The sequence below is a fragment of the Abramis brama genome (genome assembly GCF_963993115.1).
Source record: "Abramis brama genome assembly, chromosome: 5".
Lineage (NCBI taxonomy): Eukaryota > Metazoa > Chordata > Actinopteri > Cypriniformes > Leuciscidae > Abramis > Abramis brama.
This window is the reverse complement of record NC_139967.1, coordinates 10961438-10989259: the sequence shown is the minus strand read 5'-3', so window position 1 is coordinate 10989259 and position 27822 is coordinate 10961438. Positions and strand designations below refer to the sequence as shown.

General features: G+C 36.9%; 1 protein-coding gene across 1 annotated transcript in view; it reads left to right on the top strand.

Annotated features, from left to right (window-relative positions):
* Window positions 1–27822, top strand: part of LOC311083454 (transmembrane protein 132C) — a 257203-nt gene that overhangs the window by 191607 nt on the left and 37774 nt on the right. Inside the window, exon 4 of the mRNA XM_084114985.1 lies at window positions 5570–5753. Coding sequence (XP_083971111.1) covers window positions 5570–5753 — 184 coding nt within the window. The remainder of the gene's footprint in view (window positions 1–5569; window positions 5754–27822) is intronic.

Sequence of the window (27822 nt, the reverse complement as noted above, 5' to 3'; positions counted from 1 at the left end):
AATGTGTAAAGGTATGTACACTCGTATGTACATCACAATATGAAAGAAAAGATCTGTTGCTACTTCCATTACATCATAACTTTAACCTCTTCAAGCAGAATACTTTAATGCAGTGACAGATTAATTAGAGACATCTTGAAAACTGAAAGCCCTTGGCTCGCTCTTTGTGGACACTTGCAGAGAAACTCTCTTTAAGCGATGTCCTGAAGTACACGTTTACCTAAGTGAACCCGTCACTGATGTGACAGTCTGGCTGACTGCACTTCTCAATCCCCTCTGCCTCTGTCCAGCACTCTAAAACATGACTTTCTCAACAAAAGTTAAACAACAGGCGAGTGATGTATGGTTGTGTGTCTTCCTCTCAGTTGCTTGGTTTCTAACCTACAATAAGATAAACACTCCTACCTTTTCGGCATCTGTGGCGGCCAAAAAAAACCCTGAACCAATCGATGATGGCTAATTAATACAGCTGGGGACAATGAGACTTCTCTCTTCTTCCCTCCGCTTAAATTAATTATGGCTGAGAGAGAGACTGAAAAATCCTGACTGAAGGTATGTGTTTTGACTCCAAAGCACTAGTGCCTGTACTTTCTCCCTGTATGCCTCCAAACTTACTTTAAGTAAAGATAATTGCTCAATTGCATTAGAGTTTCTGAGGGGGTGAGAATACACACACATGATCACATGCACTTAAAAACACAAAAATTCAATGCTAATTACATTTCCAAGGGGTTATGTTATTGGCCATTGGTTTCGTAAAGGTTGTACTCTCATCCCTGCGTAATAATCAAGAAACTTTGCTGCCGTACCATGGGTGCAGCAGGCGTAATAATATGACGCAGCGCCTGAAAATAGGTCTAATAGGTTAGACAAACTTAGTCCCGGTCACGTTGGAAGTTACCGAGCTGGGGACTATTTTCAGGCCCTGCGTCATATCATTACGCCTACTGGACTCATGGTACGGCAGCAAAGTTTCTTGATTATTATGCAGGAATGAGAGTATAGTTCGTATGGAGCTAGAATTGTGTCTTTATTACATGCGAGAAAATAAATGATCTGAGAGAAAAAAAAAAGTTTGAGAGAAAAAGTTATCACACTGATAGCAAAAAAGCATTTCATGAGAGAAAAAATAATATTTGAGAGAAAAAGTTTTCATACCAGTAGCAAAAAATAATAATATTTGAGACTAAAAAAAGTTTTGAGAGAAAGTATTTTCTCATAGAACATTAAAAAAATATAAATTTGAAATTTTTACAATTATTTCTGAGAAAAAAAAGATCTCAAGTTTTAAATAGGAAAAATATCGAAACTCTTTGGTCATTTTTTTGAGAGAGATGCTAATGGTCCTGTCCGATTCAATTATCTATGCTAAGCTATGCTAAAAGTGGTACCACCAGACCCGGATTTCGGCTGAATGGATTCGAAAACGGTAAAACTCAACTGTTTAACTCTGGGGGAGTTGTAAAATGAGCCTATTTCCAAAAAAAAAGTGGAGTATCCCTTTAAAATTGGCATTTGAAGGTTTGACAACATCAATGATTGTTTCTTGATTATGACACAAATGAGATTTGAGAGATATTCAATGCTCAAATCTCTTTTTGCGAATTGCAGGTTAGAACATGAGGTTGAGTCAGACTTTTCATTTTTGAGTGAACTATGCCTTTAAAAGAAACACAGAATTCCCATAATGCATCTCTCCTTTGCCATACGCTCTTCTGCCCTGCTTATTATCCAGCCATTTATAATGCTTAACAACTTTGCTGTCCTTTCTACTTCTCATCTGCTTCTACATAACTAATCCTCTTAACGCTCGTGAAAGTCCTGTTCAGCACATTTGTGTTTGCGTATAATTGTGCAAGACCACGTGTGCATGTGTTTTGCTTGTCTGCGGCTCATTGTTCAGCGTAGCCGAGTGTTTGGGCAAGATCGCTGTCTGACTCAAAATGAGTGAATAATGACAAAATGCTCATGCTATTCAGAGAAATGACATTGCGCTTCCAGAAGAGACAGAGAGGGACTGTGACTGATTCTTTTTTCCTTGCTCTCGTTCTCCATAACATTATTTATCTCTCGTTTTCTGACTGGCCGCCCTCCCTCTCTCCCCACTCCCCGTAGACGTATGCCATCTCTGCAATAAAGTATTGTCTGTTGGTTTATTGATTCATTTACTGCTTCTAGAACATTCTTTTTGAAGGAGGAAGAGGTCAGACAGCAGCACATCCATCAAGCGGCCGATTGGGCGAGTGTAATTGAACTCATTTTGGGGGTGTCATAACAAGGATGGAGGGGGGAGGCAGTTATTTGGCCCCTGTTGATCTGAGGTTAAAGATCAACTTGGAGCATTTAGAGAGGTTGTGATCTAACTGTGTGCGTTCATTCATAAGAAAAACAAGAGAAAGCAATCAGGAAGAGTTTTCTGTCATTCACATAAATGGATTTTGCAGGATTCAAACTTGGTGTGTGTATGTGTGCATCACAGAGCAAGACTTTTTACTCTCGACAAGTTTGCTCCATTTTGTAGTATATTCAGCCAAAAACTGACCACTTAGATTGGAAAAGACTTGTCTGATCGTCATGTAAAGCCACTAATCACAGGTCATTTGGTTTCTGTGCTGTTTAGGGGTGTGTAAACATGAAATGAAAGAGAGCATAATAATAGCACATTCAAATAATAGTCTTTGATCACAATTTCAGCCTCACCAAAATACACATTATTTCATGTGCATAAAACACAGCCATATACAGTGGTCGGGAATATCCTGTTTATTTGCTGCAGTACTAAGTGCCATAAATAAAACTTGTGAACATCTTGGTTCGGTATCTTGTTAATATGACTTTGTTTCCTGGCATACTGCTAAAAACCTGTGCGTGCTGACCCTTAGAATGACAGCCGAATGCATATTGCACAAAAAATGGCAAAAGCTGGCTGAAATCTCCTGTTCCATGTGTTATGGTGAGCAGGTTTTGTGAATGCATACCCGTAACGGTCTGAGACAGAAACTGTGGTTTTTTAGTTCTGCAATGCTACCATGCTTTTTATCTCTTTTTTCTCAGTTTCTAACACTCACACTAATGCACAGACATCACGTTATTCATTAATTGTTTTAAGATGCATTGTCTACCGGCTGTTACTATTGTTTCCCACAGTAAATCTTACTTAATGAGCTTCTATTGTTCTAATTTCCTGTGCAGATCAAGCACTCAAGTATACTGTGGATGTGATTACAGAGAGGAAACCCTTTAAATTGTTAATATCTTTTGAGATATTTTATGTCCATTAAACAGAAGGCACTCTAGTGAAACTTATACAGTAATCTAATCTATACATAATGAGGATACAAAGTATTCATCACCTAATATTTTTTATTAGTATAGTAATCAGATTTTTTTGTTATATGTTTGGCAAATGTTAGAGTTAAGCATTTCATGTTACCTGGTTAAAGGGATAATTTACCCCAAAATGAAAATTCTGTCATCATTTACTCACCCCCATGTCATTCCAAACCCATTAGACTTTCATTCATTTTCGGAACACAAATTAAGATCTTTTTAATGAATTTGATTTCAGTGGTTTAGTCCAAATTTTCTGATGAGACTGGATCACTTTATATGTTGAACAGATTGAATGTAGGCTTTTGTTCACATATAAACATTCATCAACTCACTCATCAGTTATGGTAAACGTAAGCTCAAGCATGTTCGCTTGATGTGCGAGAACCAGTGATGTTCATTCCCGTGTTACGCAGCACGTTTGAGCTTCCGCAAATGGTTTGTTCTCGCGCTTAAATCAGGTTTGGTTGAGCTTCTGTTTATGTTTGCTGATCAATGTCTATATGTGAATAAAAGCCTAAATTCATTCTGTTCATCATATAAAGCGATCAAGGCTTTTTCTATAAAATTTGGATTAAACCGCTCAATTCATATGTATTAGTTTTATGATCTTACATGAACTTTTTGAAGCGTCAAAGTGGTAGTTGCGTAGACTGTCAATGGAGGGACAGAAAGCTCTCAGATTTCATCAAAAAGATCTTTATTTGTGTTCTGAAAGTGAACGAAAGTCTGACGGGTTTGGAATGACATGAGGGTGAGTAATTAATGATAGAATTTTCATTTTTGGGTGAACTAACCCTTTAAATAGTTTGTATAATTTTTCTTTTTATTTGCTATTGAGAACATGCATTTTTGGCATTTTTGACAATATTTTCATTACAATTAAGCTAATCCCCCAATTTATTAATTATCATCTATTTTTTTTAAATTATATTTAAATATTTAAAATATATATTTTTTTACTTTAATTCACATCACTGCTCACCTGTGAAAAAGAGCATGGCTGCATTTGAAATCGCAAACTCTCTGGGTAGATACTTATCTTGAATAAGTAATTACTTCACAAACATTAAAAAATGTGTGTAGTATGAATGTAAATCGAATGTACTACATTCGTTATGTTGTCATTATCATGTGACCTACCAGTGTCAGTTGCGCTGCTTTACTGCCATTCACAACCTGTTTCCCGTGGCCTCATGGTAGGTAGGTACTTTATTGATTCCACATGGAAAATTGAAGTGCGTTAGCTGCAATATAAGAAGACAGTGAAGTAGCCTACTCACAGTTCGCACAATATAACAATAAAAACAGGACAATAGACAATAGACTATAATATAAACCTTATAAAAACAAAACACATACAGTACTATACACATGTAATAGATTTAACCCAAATTTAGAGATTAATAAAGGTTGCTATATTTAAAGCTGCAGTCCATAAACTTTTGTGTTAAAAATGTACACAATTTATATAATAAGCGAGTACATCATGCATCCATTTTGCAAACCGTGTTTTTGTCTTATCCTGAATCACTACAGTACACCTACAATAAGTGTTTATACCGTACCTCTGCGGAGTAGCCCAGTACCTGCGTGACTCGTTATTGACATAAACAGAAAGAAGTAGCTCCAGCTATAATGTTCTTTCGCAAGACACATGCAGTTCTGTTTATTAACCGCTAGAGTGCCAAAAGTTATGGACTGCAGCTTTAATAAACAACTTATTATTGCATACTGTAAGTATATCATTAAGACCCAAACAGTGCCAAGAAAACAATAATTATTGTACACCATTGAGAAATAGTAAAGTGGGATAGTAAAGTATCCATTAGATGCGTACTTAAGTATCTCGTCGGAAGTAGTCAGTCATCCAGGTACTTTTTGCCAACGCTTTTCTTTTTTACTGCTCTTTTCACATACTGTTTTTCATTTATTATATAGAAGTCGGATGCAGCCTATAAAGGCCTCTTTGTTATAAGGGCATCACATCATCAGTTTTTTATACTAGATTTTTGTAGGAGGGCAATTGCTATACTGCCCCCTGCTGTCCTGGAGGATGTGTGAATAGACATCAAAACACAGGATAAAATCTGTCTCTGGGCAGTAGTGGTAGTACTAAAGCCTTTGATCTTACTTCATCCTAGACTCTCTCTCTCTCTCTCTCTCTCTCTCTCGCTCTCTCTTGCTTTCTCGCTCTCTCTCGCTCATCTAACATCTGTCTATCTCTTTTTCTCAACAGACTTGATGGTTCCTTCTATGAGATCATGTGGGTGGACTTTGAGATTGACAATTTCATCAACCTGCGGTCATCGCAGTCCATCCGCTGGCGGATAGAGTATCCCTCCACTGGAGCGTCTGCCGAAGTCATCTACACTGTCTACATCAGCCAGAGAGACATACAGGGTATCGTACCCATCGCTGAGGTGAGAACGCACCATTCACACAAAATCATCTCAATATTTTCTAGCGTTGTCCTTAGGTAATATGTGTTTATTCCCAAATACTTCTCCAATATACTGTCCCCTGTTTTTTCTTTAATTCATAGATAATAATTTTGGAAATTCCAGTGATATGTTGAACAAAAAAAAAGAAATCTTATTTAATTTCATAAATGTAGTCCCCTTTAAACAGGGTTAATGGAAATTACAATTACACATATCTTCTTTAATCTAAAAGAACACTTAAACAGGTTTATCTGACATAAGGTCCTGAAAATGCTTTGTTGATTGGAGAACAATGCTGTGTCATTTAGATTACATAATTGTGTCATTTAGATTCTTTGAATAACATTCTAGTCCTGGACATGCACCAAGTTTCCCTTCGTTAGCCAGAATTCCCATTTAATGAAACTGAAGCCCCCATTAGTCTTGCAGCATTTTATGATTCATTTACATATTTTTCATGACAATTAAGCAAAACTCCTATTTATTTATATATTTCCTTTAAAAAAAAGTCACATTAAGTCAGTTCCCTAGCCGAAGTTCTTATTTAATGAGACTCTGGTATAAAGCAACCAGCAACAGTTTGTTGTGTTTTGATATATGCTGTTTAGGGGCAGGCAGTGCTGAATTTGATGATGAAATTGTATCATCCAACAAAATCATCCACCTGAACTGTGTTTTAGGGATTAAGCTCTGTAGGGAACTATGTCAGTCTTTCAGACAAGCAGCCTCCTGTGGTTCTGTGTGATATGAACAACAATACTTTGTCATGTCAGAACCATAGGATGCAAAGAACGCTTAGAGCAAACAGAAAGCAGCAGCTATCTCTGTGCTCTCTAAAATATAGCATGAGCAGTCAATAGTGAAGATGAAAGAGCAAGAGAGATGTATGGGTATGTTTGGTCCAAAGTTAAAGCTGGTGTGAGGAATTTCCACTGTACAATGTCCGTTTTTTATTGTGACTGCATTACGTACAGATGAGAAAATGTTCATTTATTTTATTTGGGTATTGTTTATGTATTTACGTTTTAGCACTTTTTATTGATGAGATATTATTGAGTTGACAGGAGATTATAATGAAAAAGAAAAGAGGATCCGGACATGATGTGGGCCTTAGTGTCCTGCATCAAGACTTGTGATAACCACTAGGCCACGACCTAGACACCTTTTTTTTTTTTATCACCCTTGTGTTTTGACCTTCAGATGGGTCAGGTCATGTGTTCCTCCCCTGCTGTTTGGAGCTCCATGAGACATGTGCCTTCAGCAGGGGGGAGAGGTGACTCTCACAGCTCCTAACTGGGCTCTCCTGCTGGGGTACATGATTCCAGCACACACCCATCAGCTCGCTCTCACCATGGAGCCTCTCGCAGTGCTGAATGGCTGTTTCCACTGTGGGGGAAAGTCATAGAGACTGAGGCAGGAGGATAAGAGTGTATTTTATAGTTGTATCACATATATTTTTTCTAGATTCTTTGTTTCTATCTATGTAGTATATACTGTATATATTTGAAAAGAAATCAATACTTTTATTTAGCAAGAATTCATTAAATTAATCCAAAGTGACAGTGACAACTTCTATATTGTTACAAATAAATTCAGCCTTTTAGAGCATAAGAGACTTCTTTCAAAAACATTTTAAACATTTTACCTATAATTAAATGTATATAAAAATATATATTAATTTTTATGTACATATATAAAATATAACTTAAGTTAAAATGTGGAAACACTTTAAAATAAGGTGCCATTTGTTAATGCATTAATGCAACTAACAATGAGCAATACATTTGTTACAGTATGTATTAACCTTTGTTAACTTTATTGTTCGTTCAAGTTAGCTCAGGTTCATTTAATAATATTAACAGATACACCTTTTTATTTTAATAATGTATTAGTAAATGTTAAAATGAACATTTAACTAAAATAAAACAAAAATGCTTTAGAAGTGTTTTTCATTGATAGTTAATGTTAACTAATGTAGTTTAATAATATATGTTTAAACATTGTAAATGTTGTAAAAATAAATGTATGTAATTATTATTATTTTATAAATTCTCTCTTTCCTCAATTTGTCTTTCCATCTTTTCTGACATTCAGTCAAAACCTCTTAAAGTTAGAGCTTGTTAGAGTTCCTGAGTACCTGTCAGTAAAGAAATACAGAGACACATGACTTCAGAGACTTCCAGGCAGAAAAGGTCAGAAGATGAAGGAGTCCATGCTGGAGTCCTGGACTTCCTGTGGAAGTGGCCCAACGCTGATCATTAACAAAGAACACACACACACACACACACACACACACACACACACACACACACACACACACACACACACACACACACACACACAAGAGTAAAAAAAAAAAAAAAGATAGGCAAAAGGAGAAGAAAAGATGTGGTACAGGGTGTGATAAAGGTAATGTTTTTGTAGAAGATTAAGTTTATACATCAGTGATGGTAAGTAATAAACTGCACCGCATATGTCATTTCATTTCTACATCAAAAACTCTCTTTAAAAACCCATCCTGTGTGGATTTACCCCATAAATAAACTCTTAACAGGACATATTTGTGCTCAGAGTAGCTTTTAGTACTTGGTGAGTTCCAGCAGAGATACGACCTATTAGCAGTAATTTGCCTTGCTGTGTAGACGCTATTTTACCCACAATGAGTATGTACTGAAAGAGGCTATTTCGCCCCTCTCCACTCTTTGGTGTTGAAAGCCAGTTATAAATTGGATCAGTGTGGCTGTTTCCTTACATCTGAGGTGCTGTGTAATTCTGCTTTGGGCTTGTTAGAGTGTTTTAAGCCCCAGACGGTGATACCTCCAGGCCATTTTCTTAGCTTCTCTCTCTCTCTCTCTCTCTCTCTCTCTCTCTCTCTCTCTCTCTCTCTCTCTCTCTCTCTCTCTCTCGTACCTTCTGCCTTCATACTCACCTTTTCTTCTGTATGTGTTCTGTATGTGACCCCTCTATCTTATCTTTCTTGCTATGTGTGTGTGTGTTTCCTGCAGTTTGTGTTGTTCCCAGTGGAGTGAGCAGAAGCAGTTGAGTGTCTGAGCGGTAATTAATTCTTAATTGGAACACTTGTTTATCTTTGTTGTTTGAAGATTCCAATGAGTTGCTGAAATACCCAGCGGGCCGTGTAGCTACGAGAGGGGCGGGGCTTTCAGCTGTGCTGCTTAATGCCAGTCTGCCTGCGTTTGTTTACATTAGGGAAAGATAGCAAGAGCGGGGCAAGTGAGCGAGAGAGAGGCAGTGCGATGCTTAATAGCAGCCGTATTTGAAATTATAAATTTGCACGGCGATGAGCCGTTGCTATGGAGAAATGGGCAAAGAGGAGACTTTAAATGAATTTCTTATGCAGTATTGTGGTTTATTTCGATTACTGTTTCATGTTGTGTGAATGATTAATGGGTTATAGCAATGGAGATGTATGGAACGATATGAAGACAATCACAGCACGAGCGATTGAGGGGGATGGATGTGTTTCATGACGAATTAGGGCAGTAGAGAAGACTTCGGAAATGAGGAATCAACATCTTGTGTGCGGCATTGGGCTTTTTAGAATGTAAACTTGTGGTTAATTTTCCATTTGATGTTTATACAGTTTCGATATTCCATAGTTTTAACTTACAGTTACATACTATACTATAATATAACACTGTATGGTTTGGTGTAGCAATATTCAAATGACAACAGCATTGATAGAAATAATAGGGCAGTTTGCAATTTCACAAACGCTGTTTCATTTCCATAATGATTTTGCTGCATTTTTGATCAGTTATTTTGTTAAGGAAAATTATAAAATATGAAGATATCACAGCTCTGTATTACAGTGGAATTGCACTAATGTGTTTTCACCTTTTTATAGGTGGCATCAATTATATTATTACACATTAATTTGCTTGGAAGTGATATATGATTTAATTGCATTTAGAAGTTTGTATAAGTAACACTATTATGATTTATATTTGATTTATATTTTCAGATTTTTATTTCAGACAATAATTAGCATGAGAATGTTTTATAAAAGGTTAACAACAGTAAAGAACCGCTGATAATGATTCAGTAAATTTTAGTTTGTATAGGAGTTCCAAGTGTATAAATACATCAATTAATTCAATATTTAAGTTAAAGAAAAACTGCTTTTTGAATTTTTTTTCCATTATTGTGTATTTTTTACACAGAACATAATATATACCATATATGTTAAAATTATATCCTGATATTTTACATATTATTTATTAATATCAAGTCCAGTCAAGTTCTTATGTTTATGCGCTTTTTAATTAATCAAATAATTACAGTTCTGTCTATCTGTTATGTTTCAAATTCAACTATTATTTGGAATCATCTTTTTGGACCATTGGTGAAAAAATCCTTGGTAAACACTGTTGGTGCCAAGTTTGGAGAGATGGAGGTGGATTTAAAACTTTAACAGAGTGATTACTTAGATGGACTCGCTCAAAGATCATTTCATGTAATTTCAGGTTCAGTTGTGAATTTGTTGTATGGTGTGAGTTGTTTACTTTGTACTTAGTCCATCTATTTCCATCAATTTGACCCATTCTGGCAGATTTGCAGAAAGGTTGCAAACTTGATAAGGAGCCATTATCTCACTGACAGGGTAATCAGCCAATCACGAGTGTAAGCATCCTCTTTCATTTTTTGCCATCATCCACCTCACAATCAATGTCACACTTTAGAGCTTCAGTTTCAGCCTCCTTCTGAAAGATTAACCAATGGTGTCGCCGTTGGTAGCTTTAGGAAAATGGGTGGTTTACACATCATTTCATCTCATATTTTTTGCTTTCATTTTTGTACTGTTGCTTATTTTCTCATCGGCACTGCCTTCCTTGCCTCCTTGGACGTAACATCCCTGAGAAAGAGGGGCCTGAAGCAGCGGCTGGACCTGCTGGGATTGGTCAATGTAATTAAAGACAGGAAATTTAAACATTGTCCTGCCTGAAGCAATTCATTTGGGCCTTTACCTTTCATTTCTCAACTGTACCTTCATATGCCACCTTCTTCAAGTTTTTTCACACACTCGCCATATTGGTGTCTCTATATCTCTGTTCGTCTTCCTCATTAGCTTACTTTGAGCTAGCAAAGGCAGGTTGAGGAGAGAATAAGAAAGCAAACGAGAGAGTTTGTGTGAATGTGTGTGTGTGTAAGAGAGAGAGAGAGAGAGAGCAGTCTTGTCTATATTTATCACAAGCTGAACATGGAGCTGCCATGCCTAGTTTTAATAATACGGTATGATGAATGGCTGTTTCCCACAGGTCAAATAAAGAGTGGAGGGAACAGTGGCATCGGAAAAAGAAAGTCCTAAAACGAGAGCGTAAATGGTGATGTTTTGCATTTTTTCCGAAGTGTTTAATAGTCCGACTCTCCCTTTGTGTTTCTGAATAAGACAGAGCGTTGTATTCCGAGGGCCTGGATGACGGCGGCTCCAGGGACCGGAGCCCTTAACAGGCCTAACGGAGGCACACAGTCCACCAAGGGCTTTGATCACTGTTCTATTCATTGTTTCCTTGCCAACTTAGATTTATCACTCCCTCTTCAGGGGCCGTTTTACCCTGTAAATACAATCAACAACACAAAAATAAAATAAATAAATCCCATCAGAAAGTAAATGCAATCGATAGCTAAGGTACGAGCAAAACAAAGTAATCAAATTAAGAAATAGGTAGGGTTTTCTTTTTGGAAGAGGAAGATTCTTCAGCATGTCAAAAATACAGCAGAGAAAATCTATATGAAGGCATTTATAGGGAAAGCAATTATGATTGTTCTTGACTGGTAGACACTTTATTAAAGAACAATGATAATTACAGCTGTCAGGGCCATGACTCAGCGGTGGATCACTTGTTTGTGACACATAGGAGTGCTTAAATTACTTTTTTTTTGCTGCTTTCTCTTATTGTGTACTTTTCTTTTTTGTAGTACTGTTTCCCACTCACTTCTGGTAATACAAGGCTCTTTCCATGAAAAGATGAAAACAATTTTTTTTCTCTATAACAGCAAAGTGTCAGTAAAAAGAGATGCTTAGCCTTGAGGAATCTTGGTCCACCTCAGTAGGTCAATCTATATGTTACATTCTACTAGGGTAAATTAATATGTATGTGGTTACTGCTAAACTTTTAACCGTTAAAAACATGTTGAACCCTCTGGTGCTCCTCATTTAAGGGTCACACACATACTCCTCCCAGTCAAAAGTGGCCGTATCCCCCCCCCCCCCCCCATAATAATATTTTAATAATAATATTATTCATATTTTAATCATTCATATTTATAATGTTTTTAATATTATTCAATCAACCCCTTTAATGATGTGTGTTTTTTGTGTTCACAATTTGTATTGTGTTTGTATTCACTCACAAAAAAACCTCAATGGTCCTACTAGCTACTTTTCATTCTATTACTTTTATTATTATATTCATCTAACATTTCTAATTATTCTCTCTCAAAAGAACATGGAATGCCTTTTTTGCTATAACAAAACCTAATGGAATCTAGGGAGAATGCACACCATTATTTGTCAAGTACATTGTTCACAAGTGAGATACTTATGTCTTTATTAAGGACTCATCTGAAGGTCCAGTGAGTGTGTCAGAATGAGAATTAGATGAATAAATGTAGGGCACAGATACACACACACTCGCAAATTTTTACAAGCTTTCAGAGGCTAATTCTTCAAAAGGCAAAGTAATGGAGCCAAGAGTCACGCCGTAAATAAAAGAGCACACGCTTATTCTGTGTGTCAGAGAAAGGGGTTGCAGCGGAGAGCAAACACACATAGCCTAATGTACGCTAACTCACCTGGATATTACAGCGTGGTTAGTGGAATCATTACACACCAGAGAGGGTCATGAGGCTGACGCACACACACACAGACGGCACAAAAACAGGGTTTGGAGGAAAGTTTCTCGTGTTTCTGGCCCTATTAGGGGGCCTGTAATTCAGAGTGTCATGAAGCTAATTGTCAATTACATCTGATCTATCAGTCTCAGTGCCAGAACTGCCAAGACCTGCCAAGATGCTCTCGTCTTCTTCTCTCTCACTCTTTTCCTTTCCTCTCCCACCTTTTCACCTCTAGAGCTTTCCGAGCATTCTCCTTCAAAGCAGGGCCATTGCACAGCAATTTGGCTCGGTGAAATGGAATTGTGTGCGTGTCTGTGAGAGAGAAATTCAGACAGAGAGAATGATTTGGTAGATATTGCTGCCCGTTCGTATTTGTATTCCACATATAATCCAAAAAGAGTTCTTCAATGTTTTGCTTGATAAGGCTTGTCGGGAGGACAAAAGTAGGTTGTATTAACGATTAATCGAGAAAAACGCATCCCGCTAATGCTAATGGTATGTGTGCGCTCTGTTTTTGTATCCCGTGTTCTCTCCTGTTTTCCTATTTACTTCACTTCTTTACATCTGCCTTTCTCAGGCCTGCTGGAACAAACGAGAGGTACATTAAAAGCTGAATTTGCGTGAGGGAATGTGCTCGGCGGGACCTGAGCGTCCGTTTTCCCTTCGTGTGTTTAATGGGTTTGCATTAAATCGACACTAAGTGCCTTCACCAATTTACCTCTCACAGCTTATCAATGGGAAACTAGAAAGAGAAGAGAATAACAGGAAAAAAAGCACAGCAAATGTCTTTTAGATGGGGTTTAGAGGTTAATTATATTTAAAATGTTTGTATATACGCATTTCAAATTGATCAATGATAATACGTATTTAGAAGAAGAGTGAGATTGTGCTAGAAGTGTATTTTGATTGCGGTGTGTGTGTGTGTGTGTGTGTGTGTGTGTGTGTGTGTGTGTGTGTGTCAAGGGTCCACGCTTGTTAGATGAAAAGTGAATGTTAGACAGTGTGAAATATTGATGCTCAGTGTCTCCCTGCTGTGCCACCTGTTAAAGTTTGAAATGATTTTTAGTTTGGCAGCATTAGCTGTTCAACTCCCCTGAATTACCTCCAGTCTTACAAAATCACATTACTTTTTAGAATGAACTTTTTGGAAAGTAAAATTATTATTATTATTATTATTATTACTATTAATAATTTAATTTATTTAATAATAATACTTTATTTTACCTTTAATTTTAATATTTTGTTGTCCTGTGTTTGTTGTGCATTTGATGTACTTTTATATTGTGTGTACATCATATGACACACTGTATACTATTTATGTTTGTATTTATTATAAAATATAATAATAAATATATTATTCTTTTTATAAAGTATACGTTCAAACAATTTGGGTCGGTAATATTTTTTCTTTTTTTTCTATTTTTTTTTTTGTGAAAGTGTTGTATGCTTACCAAGGACTTTTAAAAATAAAATTACAGTAAAAACTGTCATTTTGTGAAATATTATTACAATTTAAAATAATGTTTTTCTATTTTATTATACTTTAAAATGTAATTAATTTCTGTGATTGTAAAGGGATGGTAAAATATCGACAGTTAATACTCCAGTCTTCGGTGTCACATGATCCTTCAGAAATCAAGCTAACACTGATTTGGGGGTCAATAACTATTTATTAGTAGTAGTAGTATTAATGTTGATGTTCTTCGATGAATAGAAAGTTCAAAAGAACAGCATTTGTTTGAAATAGATATACTTTGTAACTTTTTAAATGTCTTTACTATCACCAAATTTATGTGTCCTTGCTGAATAAAAGTATTAATTTTATTCTAAGAAAGAAATCTAACTGACCTCAAACTTTTGAACGATTGTGTAGCAGACAAAGAATCACAAAATAACAAGGGTTGATGTCGTATTACATTTATTAAAATAATTCATGTGAATGTAATGAAGCTGTCTACAAAGATTTTGCCTGATAAAGACCTAAACGTTTGTTGAAATGTTGCTTTGTTTCTATAAGAGATATTGTTATTATATGCCAACAAAGTCGGGAAGACAAACACTGTGTTAGACTGCCATTCAGAAAGAGAGAGCTTCAGGCAGCTAACAGTAACGCAGAAGTCACATTTCTTTCCATACACCATAATTAGTTTCTTTTTTTTATGTAACAGTCGCTAACATTTGCCCAACACTGATTAGCACATACAGGAAATCAACTGAACCACAGAAATGTGGGACATAGGACTTAGCGGCTTCGCTTGTCAACAATAAGCCTTTGAAATTGTGAGACGGGAATGCAGACGCATACAATGGCTATGAAAGACATCTCCTAATTGGATTCTGACATGCTCAAGTGAGCTGTGTGATACAGGAGGAGAAATGTAATGAATCTGCTAATTAGAGGTTAACTTGAAGTGTGCTTACAGCTGTCAGAAGTGTGTTTAGTTTTATGCCGATGACCACGTGCAGCTCCTCCCACTTGTTTGTCCAGACATTATGCGTAATTTTTCATGTTTATTGTTTGTTTTGCTTGATGCCTTGTGCCTTAGTGTTGATGGCCCACCGTATTAGTCTTGATTTTTGGCTCGTGGTCTGCTGACTTGCTAGTGCGTGTAGATTGTTGTTGTAATTATTCAGTTACTTTAAGGGTGAGAGCAGTATGTGAGTTAATTGTTTTCTGCTGTGACCTGCACATTTCACTAGTGTGATCACTTTAACAAGCTTGTATTTCAAAGCTTAATTATGGTCAGTTACGAGCTGCCATCGAGGCCTTGGAGGTGAAGTGTGCGGCTAGATGATTTTATGGCTGTTTAGCTTTGTATTAATACAAGATGAAAGCCATTGCATTTATAGCAGGTGCATGGCGCTGATAATGACAGCCAGCAGTGATGTACTTAGACACAGTGCATTGTGGGGGATCAGGTGACACTGCCGCTTCCCCTTGGGAGTCTGTTTTTTTCTTCTTCTTTTTTTTTTCTCGAGTTTTAGCTTCTAAGTTTAAAGTTACGAATAATTGGATAGTTTCTCTTACAAAGCAACAAAATGACTTGTCATTGTTATTATGCTGACATTAACTATGACCTCTTTCAGTGCCAATCTGCCTTACCAGAGTGGCATTCACACCTTCCTGTTCCAGTTCTCTGAACGTCAATAATCCCCCAAACCCAAATTGCACCAGATCGAATGGTCTGGCATTGGAATCACCCAGACATGACATCATGAAATAATTAGAGGCATGTATTGATAATTCCTAAAGTGTTAATGTGCCTTAATTGAGTTCTATTTTTAGTGCACATGCTCTCCATCCGCTGAAGTAATGCTGTGTAAATGAGACTACCGCACTTTATGCAGTTTCCTGTTAAATTCATATTGATCTTTAGTTAGTAGTGCTTTCTATGGTAAGCATCACTATTTTTCAAAACCCTAACTATTAAACTACATGTGCTCTGGGTATGACATTTTAAACTATGCAGCTTCTTCTTTTCTAAGAAAGTGTAGTTAAAATCTCATAGATTATAAATTAAAATCTCATTGCCTTCACTCACAAAACATTTGCGCTCCCCTGAGAAACTTTGCTTTTGCTTGCAAAACTTTTTGCGTTCTCTCGCAAAAGTTTATTGGTGGAATGTAAAACATTTATAAGAGATCGCAAAATTATTGACAAATCTCCTCCCCTTTCATATATTTTTACATCACCATGTCCCTTTAGGACAGAGATTCTCAACTCTGGCCCTCGACTTTCCTGGCATTCCACTTTTCTTGCAGAGTTTAGCACCAACCCTAATTAAACACACCTGAAAAAGCTAATCAAGGTCTTCAGGACTACTAGGCTGTTTCCAAAATAGCCCATGGCACTATTTGAGGGGATAGCCATTTGTAGTGGTGTCCGAAACCATAGTGGACATTATCGAGGGCACTCATTCAATCCCACAATGGACTGCAATAACGAGTGTACAACCGGTGTATGCTCAACGGCTAGAGAATACCCATAATGCGCTGCGATGGTCGTCCCGCATTAAATCCTGTGTCTCACCAGAAGATGGCGCCTGCAGCTGAAACATCCATCCATCTATTTTCAACATCCATCCTTTTTTTATCATCCATCCATCCATTTTCCAAACCGCTGGTTCAATGTGGCATAAATAATTTGTTAAATTGAATTAAATTGTTTAGTTTATACATGCTAGTTTCCATGACAGTTCCAGATAAATCTTTTCATTACTACTGGAGCTGCCAGTTTGCTAAAGCCTGGAATACACCAAGCCAATGGTCGGCCGTCGGGCAGTTTTTGTGCGTCGGCCGGCTAAGTTTTCTCAGTGTGTTCCGCCCTGTCGGCAGAAATGGGTCCTCGTCTGCTTTTTTTGAGCGATTCGACATGTTGAATCGGCATCGGGCCGTCGGTGAAAGAGGGAACTCTGATGGGCTGTTCAGCGTAGTGAACGAGTCAGTGCACGAGAATAATAGCAAAACAGCGAGCAAAGAAGTCAAAACGGTACAGATAGAAGACTGTTCTAATGTTACGTCATCTTACCTGAGTGTTCCTTGGTGAATAATTCAATATTAACACGAGCAGAGTGGAATAAAGAAAGTGTTCAGCAGGACTGATATTCAAAACGGTAAGCACGCACTGCTTTGTTTATGGTTTGTGTATCTACAGCCTGCAGTGTCGCTTTCCCTTTTTGAATGACGAATATAGACGAATATATCTGCAGAAATAGACAGTTGTCTCACTTACACGCAGGCGCAGAATGTGCATTCTAGCTGACAGTCGGCTGTAGTTCTCTCGGTGTGTTCAGCTTTTTACCCCGACACGAGGCGACAACACAGTCGGCTTTCATCAGCGCTAGTTCATCGGCGTCGGCTTGGTGTGTTCCAGGCTTAAGTTTCAAATGATTATTAAACAGCAAGCACAAATTATACAAAAACGGCAGCCTTTCCGGCACACTCAGTGTCCGAATTCACTCACTCGTTTTCATTCACTCCTTCAAGTGAACTATATAAGTGGAGTAATGTAGGAAATAGTGAATGAGGGTATAGTGGCTTATTTCGAACACAGCACTAGAAAGATATAGGCAGGTGAGTTTGATCATGGTTGAAGCTAAACTCTGAAGGAAAATGGATCTTGAGGGCCAGATTTGAGAACCCCTGCTTTAGGGGCTCTCTACAAGCCTTTGAATGGTAGTGTAAAATTCTAGTTAATATCATTGTACACAAGAATTACAATGATGTTCATTCTAATTCTCAGTCAGTTCAGAGTTTGATAGATTCTCTTGTCAAATTCTGCTCTGCTTTCATGGTCTGTCCCACCTTGTGCTACTTGTTCTGTCCCGATGTGGCACAGATACAGCTCTGCGGTGGGGAATCTACTTGGATTAGTTGAATGATGCAGGCTTATGGTCCTTCTGATGCTTTATTGATTGGGCTTTGGTCAGGCCCTGGAGAAGGCTGCTCTCTGGTCTATAGTGACGGATCCTGTTGTTTGAGGGTTTCGGTTCAATGCGTCCTAAACCACAGCCTGTGTGGTGAGATCATTTGTGGTTGTCAGAGTAATTGGGCACAGCACGGAGGTTTGAAGACACACCACATCCACTATCAAATTTGCTTATCACTTTCACAATGATATTTTTAATCATATCTTTAATCATATGTCTCTTCTTGGCAATTATAATCACGATTTGGCTCAAAATAATTCACATTTCTCAGCTTAGAGGTTCATTAATAAGACACAGATCACAACCCTTTCGTTCACTGCAACCAATTATTACAAAATTTGCTATCCATCGTCCAATATCACATGTCTCTGTGCTAAAGGCATCTGATTGATGGTTTGTTATTTACAGTGGAGAAACTTTAGCCTCTGTACACAGACATTCTCAGTTTTATAGCTTTTGCGTTCGTCGCCCATTGCCCATCTGATCCAATCCTCCATCCAGCCTCTATTTAGGGGAGGAAACACGACCCATAAATCACCACTGTGCCCACGGACACCTCTCTTCTCTTAACGCTTTGTGATATATATGGGCTCATGCGCCATAGCTGCCGTTATGGCAGGAGGAGCTCACGGAAAATTGGATATCAAGGCAAAGGGGGAAAACAGGAAATGGGCTTAAGGATAGCAATGTGATTGGGCCTGGGGGCAAGAGAGCAGAAATTAGCATAAGACGCACAGTAGGATACTGAAATTGGCCCAGAACTTGACAGCTGCATAGTAATTATTGCCCCTACTCTTTTCTCATAAATTCACAACGGGCAGTTGCATGAACACTAGCCCTTTTAATGGCACAATTCCCACAGCAGACTGGGGGGTGGAAGACATGAAGTTCAGCTTCACATTTATTTTTTTCTGTATTGCTGATGAAGAGAAAAGCACAAGTAATGACACTTAAAATGTCAGTTTATTTTCAGTTTGTTTATAAATGTTGCTATTTAAATATATTGGTGCAGAGTGGACGAAGTCAGCAGGTTATATCTGTATCTCATGGCCATCTGTTTGTATATAAGTGAGGATTCAGTTAATAACCTGAAAAACTAAAGCAATGAATTTCACATTTGCAAGTTAGCAATGATGTAGAGGAGTTAAGCCAAAAATTAAAATGATCATTTTTTCAATTGCTTTATGTTAGAAACAGACCAAAATTGATGTCAGTAAATCTCTCTGCTTGATAAAAAAAAGGAAAGTTGAATGGGCTCAATGAAGTTTTTACTTAACAGATGCCTCAGAGTAGGGCTGGGTGATATAGCCAAAATGACTCTGTGTTTTATGATTTAATACAAATTTATATAAACTTTAACAATTTTAACAAGCTTTTAAAATGCAATCAAATTTAAATATAACAATTAATTTACAACAAAACATTGCATTTTTATTTTAAGTCAAATAAGATTCTGCACAACAGAACTGTATAAATTTAATACATTGATGAAAAAATATCTTGTTTGTAAGATATTCCTTAAATAATCACATTATAATTACTTTGAAAATGACCTTTTAGTATATAGTAGTGATATATTTCTGTCATCATTTCTTAAAGTTAAACCAAACTTTTTATTTTGATGGTTTGTCGTGAAGATCTTTCCGTTAATTTCAGTTCTACCAGAAAGACTCGGGAGATAGAATTATATAACAAAGCATATATTTATTAACAGCCCAGCAAGCAAATATTTATAAAGTTCTTTGGCGTAGGCTCCGTCCGTAACGCGCAATCCGAGGGTAACGGAAACTGCATTTCCTGCCTGAAGAAGGAAGTTATGGGAAGGGACCATCCTGGTGGTGGTGGTGGTGGTGGTGGGGAGGATGGAGGGGAAGGGACCATCCTGGTGGTGGTGGTGGGGAGGATGGAGGGGAAGGGACCATCTTGGTGGAGGTGGGGAGGATGGAGGTAATTGGCAGCATCAGCATCTGCGAACTCAGACATGTGTAAGTACCAGTCTTTTATACTGCAAGTATTAGCACATGATTGGTTAGATGTGGGGGTAATAAGTGATGCAACGATTGAGTTTCCTAACAGAACTTACGCTAAAGCTTTCATTTTCTGTGTTTTTGATGGTAGTTTTTCTCAAAAGAAACGTTGAAAATCTTGTGAGGTGACTCTCAAAGCAACTCTGGAGATGAAATTCATGTGTTCATGTCCTCATCGCCAGCTGCCGCGGCGAAACTACCGCGGTAAAAATAAACCAGTCGCATTTCAAAGTCATTCGCGAAATGACCGCCAGGTGGCGCAAAGGGATATTGTGCAAAACAGCAGCAATCGCTGCATTTTTTTGCAATTGCCGTAAGTGGGGTTAATGTCAATTAACAGTAAGGATGAAAACTACAACTATGGTAAACATAATAGAACATTTTATAAGGCCAGAAAAATAGAATAACAAGTTAAAAATAGAGACGATAACAATTTAACCTGTATTTCATATTGTAGGCCTAGACGTCGGTGGGCGACAAGCCTATTCCCCGGGGAGCAGTGAAAAAAAAAAAAAAAAAAGATTTAGTAGGCCTACCAAAAATAACAAACAAAAGTAAATTATGTGCAATGAAAAGCTGATTATTTGTACTATTCTATTGAGGAATGAGACGAATGAAGAGCGCTTCTCGCTCGTGTGAGCCAACACACATTGGAACGTTAGGGCATTTCGCAACGAGAAGTCATGGCCGAGTGGTAGAACTTACGTTTCGATCATTTAGATGACACGGGTTCAAATCCCGAATAAACTTGGACTACTGTAATTTTTATATTAGCCTATTAATGCATTTTATAGCCTATTATTGATGCAGAGATATTTGTCTAGTTCTAAAACTCTGTTACAACATAGTTTTTTGCTTATATTTATAAAATATTATTATAATGCATTTCCATTTTACACTAAGGAACAAATATTATACAATGACTTTACTCCTGTAGCCTATAATAATTCCAATCGTAATTTCAAAAGCAGTATATATATCAATGATAATTCAATAGACCATATAAAATATATAAAATAAAGATATGCAACCGGCACGTTTAAACGACAAACAATAAAATCAGAACCAGTATTCTGTTACGTTCATGGTTCCAGTGGCAGTAATGCATGCACGGCTTTTCAAAATGTCACAAAGTGTTTTGAGATTGTTTTGCATGAAATATTGAAGTTTATAATTAAGTGTTTTGGCACACCACGACGAGTGGCGCTATGCATTGTTCTAAAGCCAGGTTTTATTCTGGCATGTTGAATTAGTGTTCGACAAACGCGGCGGCGCGTTCATTTGAATGAAGAGCGCTTCTCGCTCGTGTGAGCGAACACAGATTGGAACGTTAGGGCATTTCGCAACGAGAAGTCATGGCCGAGTGGTAGAACTTGCGTCTTGATCATTTAGATGACACGGGCTCAAATCCCGAACCAACTTGGACTACTGAAATTGTTATATTAGCCTATTAATGCATGTATATTGAGATGGCAGACGTTGAAAACACCATGCGCGTGTGAGTTTGTGTATCAGACGATCATTTACATAGAGACAAACAGAAATCACTTATTAGCAACATGCACTGACTGGCTGTTGTCGCTTATATTTGGCTGTTAGATTAATAAATATTGAGTAAAAATGTCCAGAGCTTATCATCGTTGTTAACATACATTTTATCTCGATCTAAAATTATATAGTTTATCACCCAGCCTTACCTCAGAGCTTAATAAAATAATAGTTGCAATGTTTTCCTGAACTGAAATAATGATAAATACAAATTCATTAATGTGCATTGTATGTGCAATGTGCTGCAATTCATTTAAATCTATTGTCTAATCTATAGTAGATTTCTTTTCCTTGGTCAAAATGTGTTCCTGTGGCTTAAATCCTAGGGAGCACACACTGGCAATTTTTTTTAGCTTTGGATAGAAGCATCTGACAGATGCATAAATGTAAAATTATGATTTACATTTACATTCTAATCTTGGCCAGAAAAGTACCAAGAAATGACTAACCTAATTAGCTTACTGTTTGTTTTAATGGAGATTTTCATTAATATATAAGGAATAGTAAATAGTTTTTCAGTTTCCAGTTCTTTTTTTGATGTCTGTGTTTTTGGAAAAGTCTGCCAAATTACTGGAGGAATCTGCAAATTGAGTTTAGATTAATTAGATGTTATCTCCTTGGCCGGGTTTGGTGTATCTTGTTATAAAGTATGCTACAGCCAATTATGACTGTGTTGCTTCTTACAGCAAGTTTGTGTGGAGTTAGAAAATGGGTAAATTGTTGGTAAATTGTCAGCACAGAGGTGTAAACATGGAACTGAATATGCTGCAGTTATTTCACTAAAATCTCACCAGAAAAAAAAAAAAAACAAACAAAATAAATAAGCCAGATTTGCCAAGCCCACAGGGTTTGGCACATTTGGAAATAAAATCCCCCAGTTTCAGTTGCTAGTCCCTCCGTTACAACCCACTCACACACACCAAGCCAAACTGACAAAACAAGTATCATCGCATATGCCAGGTTATGCAATAGAGAGAGAAAAATACATGCTCTCACAGATGTCTGCACATTTACACATCATCCTGTATTACTGCTGGCTTGCATTTATTCAAATGTATTTTTCATTCTACAAAGAGACAGTTTTCAGATGTATCTGAGGATTTGTAATGCCGCTTTTTGTGTTTCTCCATGTGTGTGAATGCAATCTAATGAACTTTGAAATGGACTCTCAGTGTTTGGGGTATATAAGAAAATAACGTTTGTGTATTGATTGTGGGGAAAAGAATCTGTAATATTTTATTAGATCTAATAACCCAGTCAGTGGTGAATGGAGCTAAATGGATGGATTTTTTCCCTACTGGTTGAGTCGATAGCAAGGTATCACCATTACTCATTCACAGTACTTAAACTGAAGTGACTGACCCCTAGAGGATGATAGCAGAACTACATTTGACTTGTATTTTTTAATTCATCTTCGTTTTTATTGCATTAAAATTTTATCAGACCATGCAAAACACAACTGTATACTAATGCTTAAACCTTACTCCAATCCAGGTTTAATGTGCAGAGTAAACAATAAGTAATTCGTTGACTGAATTCACAGAGTCTGTAAATAGACTCTTTTTTTCTTTTTCTTTTTTTTTTACAGTGACACTGTGGCAAAATCAAAGCATTACTGTTTGTTGGGCTGTACCATTTGCCAACATCTGGCTCAACCAATGAGTGCAGAGGCGGGACCACCTTTTTGTCTGATCAATAGAGTGCAACAGTGCCCTCCAACTTTCTCAGCGGCTTTGGTTCTGGAACCAAAAAAAAGTCTTTGTTTAAGAGTTATAAGCCATGAACCAAACCAACCAGCTATGAGGTGAAACACAACATTACAAACATTGACTTAAACCAAAAAGGTATAATAAAAATGGCCCTTAATGGCTTTAATAAGGGAAATAACTACAATCCCATGAAGCATTGCAAATTTTAAAACAATGGAGAAATATAAAACTATTGATTTAAAGATGTTTATTATATAACACATTTTTTATGTTTATTGTATTAAATGCACACACATATTTAAGAAGTTTGAGAGCATAGGGAAACTAACTTTACGTCATTTGCAGTGTTTCATGGGAGTGGATGGGCGCTAAAGTGTTATTTTGGCACAATTTGTCACAATTCTCTGATTGGTGGAGATTTCTCTGCTGAATCATGATTAATGTAGTTTTTCACCTGGAATTCTACTGTTGAGCATAATTGAAATAAAACGAACTGATGACTTCAACAAAAGCATATTGATTAACAACCTCGTAGCTCAGGTTTATGGAGAAAAGGAATGGGATTATTCATTTTGGAACCCGACTGTTGTGCTTTATAGTAGAGGGGAAGGCAAAAAGGGAGTAAGAGGAGGGTTTTGAAAAGCTGTGAGGAAACAAGCAATCCTGGTGCAGGAACAGTATATATACTGCTTATACAATAAAATATTGATAAATTCCCATTGTTTTCTTATGCCGTTATCACCTATGCTAGTCTGTATTAGTTTCACTCTTGCGTGAACAACTAGGGAATCAATTGTATCACAATCTGTATCATGCCATCACCTATACTCAGCCTGAACAATAAAGTAAAGTGACCCACCCCTATAAAAACACAAAAATGCATTGCATTGTATCCAAGTTGATTCAGTTGATTTGTTTGGTAAGTCTTCGTTCTTCCCAGTAGGATATCTTTTTGTCGCATGTTGTTTATGCACTAATCTTTGTCATTCCTCTCTAAGAGGTATTCGTGTGCTACGCATATCCAATCAGTCATCTCTGTCCCAAGCACTTATAAAATGCATTCGGCCCAGACAGGTGACCAGTCAAAGAGCATTATCCATCCCTTTGTCTGACCGAGCTCGCATTCCGCTGCTACGCTTCCCATTTGACAGAGACGATTTATAATGCACGCTGACACCTGTAAAGTACAAGCTACCTCATTCTCTTCTCCTCCACTTGAGGAGTGTGAAATTCATTAGTTGAATGGTTATAAAGAGATTAGGAATATGACGTAAAGGATTTCAATTATGATTTATTCAGTCTGGTTGCATGAGAGAGCTGCAGCTGGATCTCTTGAATATGAAGAGGCGTGCAAGAGTGTGTGTTTGTATGCAGTGTTTGTGTTTGTGTGTCTTTTTATGTGGAAGCAGCTCATTCATGCCAAGAGACTCAGAGAGTAGCGCTACTTCCAGTTTTTTTTTTTTTTTTTTTTGGCTTATTATTAATGTCATCATACATTTTTTTTTTTTTTTTTTCGTTGAGCTGTGCGGTTGTTTGGCTAGTAGGTTGGCCTGCATTGTTTTTATTTTTACTGGTGTGTCATAGCACATATTTTTAGTAGTATTTTTTAGCTTTATATGTAGCTAAGTGGAATAAAGTAGATATGAACCTATAGCCTTCATTCATTCATCATGTTTATCTGTCAGGATGCCAGATGAAAAACTCATGTTAAAGACAGGTAGATTTTTCCTCCTCTATTGTATTGTCTCGTCCTTTGTTTTTCTCTCATTCCCATTCCTCTTCTAAACACACACACACACACACTGTTGTTTTCTCATTCTCTCATTCTGTCGGTAGCTGTAGTTGTGATACACTCCTGGCCCCACATGTGTGAGTAGAAGATCGGTGAGGTTTCTACCTGCCTGATTTTAATGCGCATTTAATGCGTAAGCCATATAAGACTAAACATCTGACAGAGTTTAATACAATTACAAGTAGTATTCTGTATTTATTTATGAGTCATTGGGGCGAATGCACTTGTCACTAGTGGTATTTCAGTGCAAACATTTCAATATCTTCACTAACCACCTGCAGTCCAGTTTAACCAGGTTTTAAGATGCAGCATTGGACTTTCAGTTAAATCAGTTCTTTTCAGCATAAACATGCCCACTTTTTATGTAAATTAGGGTTATAGATTTGCAGTGAACTGTTTACTGTTTACTATCACCTTCCACTGAAAGTAGCCAGTTAACTAAATTGTTTCAAATAGATGTTTGTGCGCCTCACATCTAATCAAGTTCTTTCTACTCATTCACACATTCAGAGTAAACTCTGAAATCTCCAACAGATTTTTCTTATGCAATATATTGTATATAGTATATTAAACATGAAAAATCTGATTGGATATTTGCATCTTTATATATACACTGTTCAAAAGTTTGGGGATTTTTTATGTTTTTGAAAGAAGTCTCTTGCGCTCACCAAGGCTACATTTGTTTGATCAAAAATAAAAATGTTTACAATTTTAAATAGCTGTTTTCTATTTTAATACATTTCAAAAGGTATTTATTCCTGTGATGGCAAAGCTGCATTTTCAGAGCTGAGTTTCCCGATAACGTTGTCTCTTAGCGCGCTACTAAGACTCTTAAGGTATAACTTAACTAAAGGTATACCATTGCTAGACGTGTTCCCCGAACCATACCGTAGAAAGCTGCTTAAGATATACCTTCTTACGTGCGACGTTACCCAGTGCTGTCCGTGGTGATGGTGCTGAATTGGTTGATATCGATGGCTCGAGAATCAATTATTCTCTCGTGCAGGGGCTGTTTCACTGCATTATGTGAGAAAGCGGTGTTCTTTAAAAAAGAAGCACTTTAGAAATAGTTGAAATTGCATTTATTAGGACTCATGGGATATTATAAAAAAAATAATTCAAACTATAATAGCCTATAATAGCCTAGCCTACATGTTTTAAAATTGTATCATATATTGCTGCCATGATAACCATTTCAAATTTTTACGTGCTTTCTTCTCTTTCCCATTTTTGTTCGCTGAGGTGGAGCTGCGATGAAATATTGTTCTTGTAAATACTTTCCAGCATTTCAGTAATAAAAGTGTACATCTTACGTACGGTGCTCGGCAGTGATCAAAAAGGATTTAAACAGTGAATTTTGAATCTCTTCTTGTAAACTCAGAGATTTGGATTCAGACGGCAATTAAATTACGACACGACCTGTTTGTCAAAAAACAGTAGGTACTAATGTGGCCAGGGATTTTTACGCAGGTTAGGTGAGAAAAAACACTGATATTATGGATTCGGACGGCACTAAAATCACCGACTTACCCCTGTAAATGTGTAAAATGCCGGACGAGCCCATGAGAAAAAATTAGCGTCCGAATAGGACTTAACTGACAGTAGCCTATGCTTTCACTGGCCTTTAAAAGCTCTCTTTTATTAAAATAAATGTATTAAATTGTATTATAATAATATAATTAAAATTCTAACAACAATCAGTGTAATGACAATTTTATTCTTTGCATGAAAACACTTGAATTAGCCTAATTGAACACTGTCTGTGTGTATTAACACTTCAGAATTATATTCATATAGACCTGCAACAGTGATAAGGTAAAGCTAAGAGTGGTCCAGACCAACCTTCCGAACGTATGACTTACAGAAGGTATACTTAACTAAGAACGTTTCGGGAAACACGTATTAACAATAAGGTACAGCTTAAGGTGTAACTTAAGAACGACGTAGCTCCGACATAGAATGACATTACTCCAATCTTCAGTATTACATCAGAAATGTCCTGCAGAAATTGCCCTTATCAATGTTGAAAATGGTTGTGCTGCTTAATTTTTTGTGGAAACTGTGAGGATTCTTTGATGAATAGAAATTTCAAAAGAACAGCATTTTCTTTTGAATATATATTTTTTTGTAAGAGTGTAAAAATTTTACTGTCACTTGTGATCAATTTAATGCATCATTTCTGAATGAAAATATTAATTTATTTTAAAAAATCATACTGACCTCAAACTTTTGAATAGTGTATATTTATTTTACTATTCAATTTGTGTTCCATGTTTAATACATTGTATAATACGATGCAAATGTGGCAAAGAGACTAGATTCAATATATGAAAGGCACTTGCAGAGCTAGTAAATTTGGTCTTGTATATTACACATTTGTTTAGTACTGTAAATGAGAAACACAAAACATATGCTGTTTCGGGTTAAACACCGTAATTTAACAAAATAGCATATGTTAAACTAAACAGAACCAACAGAACTATCAACCATATTAATTACCAACAACTATTCTTTATAGTCCTTATAAGACCTTCAAACTGTGCGTTATTATGTAGCAAAAAAAATAAATAAAAAAATTAAAGGTAGGGTATGGGATTTGCAAAACGGCCGGCAGATTTTGAAAATACACAACTCAAATGGTCCTACCTTCTTTCCTCCAACGCTGGCCCTGACTCCACCCATTCGAAG